The sequence below is a fragment of the Ornithodoros turicata genome, chromosome 1 (genome assembly GCF_037126465.1).
Source record: "Ornithodoros turicata isolate Travis chromosome 1, ASM3712646v1, whole genome shotgun sequence".
Lineage (NCBI taxonomy): Eukaryota > Metazoa > Arthropoda > Arachnida > Ixodida > Argasidae > Ornithodoros > Ornithodoros turicata.
This window is the reverse complement of record NC_088201.1, coordinates 144,410,625-144,415,000: the sequence shown is the minus strand read 5'-3', so window position 1 is coordinate 144,415,000 and position 4,376 is coordinate 144,410,625. Positions and strand designations below refer to the sequence as shown.

Genomic DNA, 4,376 nt, shown 5'->3' with positions numbered 1-4,376 from the left:
ATTAACTATGTGACGTCACTGATTAACTATCTTATCCACTGACCTCACTGATATGAGGGCGGAGCGGCTGCGGCCTGGAGTGACGTCATACGTCCTTGATGACGTCATTTCCTGTTTGACGTCATTTCCTGGCCGTAGGGTTAATCTAATGTACTACTCTGCTGCCATGATAGAATGGTAAAACAAATAGAGATACCATCTGCGTGACTTGAGATGGAACTTGTAGAGCTCCACAAGGTACTTGTGGAGGTCTATTCCCCATGTATTTATTATATTCAGCCACGGCCCTCGGCTGGGGAACTTCGATGGACTTTTTTTACTTTCGATTCCATCTTCGTGCACTGCCAACAGGCTCTGCTGAAACATAGTTTGACACTATTGTCACTGCTCTGTTGTCAAACCAATCGTACAACAGCAACCTTGCGTCTGATATCTACAGCACTATCATACGAGCCTCGGCCTTCTTTTTTCAAGTCTGCTTCTGGCTTGATCCTGCAGTCCTTCAGTCTGTTTTTTCGGACTGTGCCTACAAAGCCTGTTCCTTTAGTGACAAAGTTGCTCGCTAGATCCAGTGAAGTGAAGAAATTATCCGCTGCAGCCTTGTATTCCTTCATTTCTAGAAGCTGGGAACACATTGACATCACAACATGACCCCCTAAGCCAAATCTGTAATCCCGATTTGCTTGGCCTTGATAGACATCGAATTGGTACAAAATACCAGAAGACCCAGCTCGACCCCATAGTTTTTTACCCCATGGGTGGGGCTTTCCTGGCATGTATTGCTTCACACTACACCTGCCGGTAAAGCTAACCATGATTTCGTCAACGCTGTTGTATTCTTCTGGCTCGATTTTTGCAAAGTTTTCCTGAAGTGCTGACAACCACGGTCGTACCTTCCATGCTTTGTCTTTCTTTGTTTCCTCTGTTGCTGCCAGGTTGTCCACAAAGTGGAGAAAACGCATAATGCTCTCGAAGCGGCTTCTCGACATAACGTTGGCAATGGGTTCATATCTTGAAGCCGTTTCCCAATAACAGCGAACACTAGGCATTTGTACAAGGCCCATCATAATGTATAGGCCGATAAATTGCTCCACTTCGGCTGCAGTCACGTTCAGGGACTTCCCAGTAGTCTGTACACTGTAGTAGTTTGTTTCTTCCACAACATTGTCAATCATGTCAGGGGTGATAGCCATCCTGAAGTAGGAAAGTGGAGACGCTACCGCTGTGGGCTCTGAGAAAGCATCGCTGAAGGTATGTAGACTCGCGTCGAAGAGTTGTTTCTTCCAGAGTCCCCTCTCAACAGACCCCGCATTACAAGCGCCATCAGCACTAGCGAACGCATCGCTGTCGTCGTCAGTCTCCTCACATGAGTCCTCAGGAGACACAGAGGTGTCGTTTCTTGCAGTTCCAGCTTGGGAATTTCCACTTGGAATGTAGTCATCATCATCATCGCTGATGTCACTAATCTCGCTGAGACATCCATCATCGATGCGTTGCAGAACATCACGATACCGTGGAGCTTAAAAGAGAATGCAAACAACACGTCAGTAATAAACGTAGCACACATGCTACGTGAAAAAAGTTCATGACAAATGCCCATTGTAGCATGTGTGATACGCTAGAAAATCATTAGCAATAATAAAGGTTAGACAAGTTCTTCAGTCTTCAAAATTCATAGGAAGATGCATAAATGTCCTTATTATTGATTTAGGAAGAAACCGATAGTACTTACCATGTATTTTTGTTGAACGACCGTAAAAAGTTCGCGAAGAAAGACCAATGCTGTCGCCGCTGGACGACGCCATGTTTAAAGGGCGCTGTAGCAACACTAGCGGCGCCGCCGAAACTATTAAAATCGGGAATACGGCTCGGTTTATCATGAAAGCTACTACAGTGGCTAGAAGGAGAAGTGTGACGGGCGCCGGGAAATAAGCGCACAAAACTTCAATGAAAGGTCCAGGTGGCGCTGGTCGCAGTAGGCGAGTTACCTCCCGAAGGGCTCCTACGTGGGAAGTTGCGGAGTTCGGCACTAATCCCGAGGATTTCATGTTAGCTTGAAAAGGAATCTTGTTTGTACTTGATTCATGTCCTCTTAATTATGCAGCGATAAGTACGAGAACACGAGCACGCGCAATTTTTAAACAAATAAAGAGAAAAAAAATAGAGTCTTGATCCTACAGTACCGAACACATTTATATTTTACCGAGACGTCATATTGAATATTTTTAAACGGCATATTTTCAAGCAAAAATTGCGTATTTTCGTTGAACATAAGTAAGGAGACAAGCGAGCTCGTGTATACACGTACGATTGAACAGAAGCACCTCGTTGATTTCCGTTCAAGCGTATTTTCAAATGCTTCCGTAGCTCTCTTTTTGACACATTCTCCTTATTCAAGAAAATTTGAGAGAGAAAGAAAAAAAGAGACTTTGTAAGAGAATGCAGTCGTGTGACTAAAAAGATATGAAGAACACGCCTAATCAGTTCATTGCAGTGCACGTCACAGCCAATTTGTTCAAGCCTTAGATTGGTCAAGGATTTCCATAAATAAAAAACAACGTCGGGCTAGTTGGTAAGCATACGACATGGTAGAAAGCGCACAAAAACACGGACTAGAAGACCACAACACCAGCGCTGTCTTGTGTCGTCTTCTTCTAGTCCGTGTTTTTGTGCGCTTTCTACCATGACTTCCATAAAGTCAAAGACACTGCGGGCGTAGAGCTTCTGAGTGGAAAAATATTACGTAAATGCTGCTTCCAGCACTGAAATGAGCTTGGCCAGTCCATGGCCAGTGTATAGTAGACGTCGAAGCAGCTGGTGAATTCACTTTCTTGGATCTGTGCGGCTTATGAAAATGATCATCTAGTTTATATACAGCTCTTATAACCATGACCTATCCAGCCTATTCGCTCCCAGTCTAGCAGACAGAAACCTGAATAAAGGTGCGTACAGGGTTTATTACGCGCACTGTATACATTTTCTAAACAGGAATTCTTAACTACTTTCTAACCAGCCCTTATCAAATTATATATCAAGCACACTGCATACAGCTTTTATACGGCGATTTTTCCGTTTTGTAACCAGTCCAGACTAAGTCTGTGTGCAGCAAAAAGGGAATTTTGGACACGGAATTCCGTTTCTTTTTTGTTTTTTATGCGTCATGTTATTGACCATTGTTTCATGCGCCGTACGTTGACAGAGATTGCAAAATCGTTTCCATCACTGTTGATGCACAACGGGTTGAAGTTGTGCACCTGCGCAACAGAATCCAGGTTTATTTTGATGGGCGCACTTTCTTCGTGAAATACTTCGGTGCGTCCGGAAACAGGGCTGGAACGGCATCGTCTGCTAGCAGCGACCTGTCCCTCGGAATTTCAACGTTTTCGTCGCCAATGATGTGCCGAAGAATCCTCATGGTATACCCTTCCTCGAATTACCGATCACACACAACGCAGTCAATGGTCAGTCCTTTCTCCGCGCGCTTTACGTTACGCGTCGACTCTTCTCCGCGAATAGTTTCCTTCGTTGGCTGGAACAGGAAGACCTCATGCTCGTCCTCACGGTGGCATGGACCATGCCGTGAAGACTGGATACCCAGACTTCGCTAAGTGCCACACAAAAGCGCCCAAAGAGACACAAATTGAACAAACAAATACTCGAAACGACACACGTTGAGTTGACAAGTAAGCGTCTGCTTCCCGCGACCCTACTCGCCTAGTGGTTGCAGCGCCCTCTGCAACGCCAGAACTTGTCATTGCGGTTTGAGCTTCCCCATCGCATGGCGTGTATATGGCGCCCGGCACACTTCTCCTTCTAGCCACTGTAAAGCTACAATGGGCATTGCAGGGATACAGAACTGCGAAATACGAAGTATTCGAACGTCTAATAAAGCGTAGCACATGTGATACGTGTGGCATTAGAGGGTTTTAAGTAAACAGCATAGACATACTGAAATAATGAGAAACAAAACAATCAACAGCTAGCATTAATAGAGAGCCAAAATAATGCACTATCCAACATGTAAACAACAGACACATGCAGGAAGATAATTGAAAAAGAGTCATCAAACCGAGAAACCTGCACAGAGCTAGCACTGAATAGCAGAGAAACACTTTGAACGGCACACCATCCAAACCTAAACGATAGCACACACGCAAGGAAACAATGAGAAACACGATCAACAGCTAATAGAGAATCAAAACCTATCACATAAACAAGAGGTACACAAAGGATAAATAATTGAAAAAGAATCGATCAATACGAGAAACATGCACGGAGCTAGCACTGAATAGCAGAGAAACACTCTAAACGGCACATCTGCCAACAGACAGGAAAAATCTATACCACTACAAAGAAGTTATTCTTAATCAAAACAA

General features: G+C 44.4%; 1 protein-coding gene across 1 annotated transcript; it reads right to left on the bottom strand.

The window, feature by feature from the left end:
• Positions 1 to 395: 395 nt before the first annotated feature.
• Positions 396 to 1,805, bottom strand: LOC135386390 (piggyBac transposable element-derived protein 3-like). The gene is made up of 2 exons (XM_064616296.1): positions 1,733 to 1,805; positions 396 to 1,519 (listed from the first exon to the last, which is right to left on the bottom strand). Exons 1-2 carry the CDS (start codon positions 1,803 to 1,805, stop codon positions 396 to 398), a joined length of 1,197 nt encoding a protein of 398 aa, XP_064472366.1.
• Between the last annotated feature and the right edge of the window lie 2,571 nt (positions 1,806 to 4,376).

What these genes read in the sequence shown, in the direction of transcription:
- LOC135386390 (XM_064616296.1), bottom strand. Translation starts at nt 1,805, where the DNA reads ATGGCGTCGTCCAGCGGCGACAGCATTGGTCTTTCTTCGCGAACTTTT. An exon ending in TCGTTCAACAAAAATACATG is followed by an intron (nt 1,520 to 1,732) that starts GTAAGTACTATC and finishes TTCTCTTTTAAG; the next exon opens with CTCCACGGTATCGTGATGTT.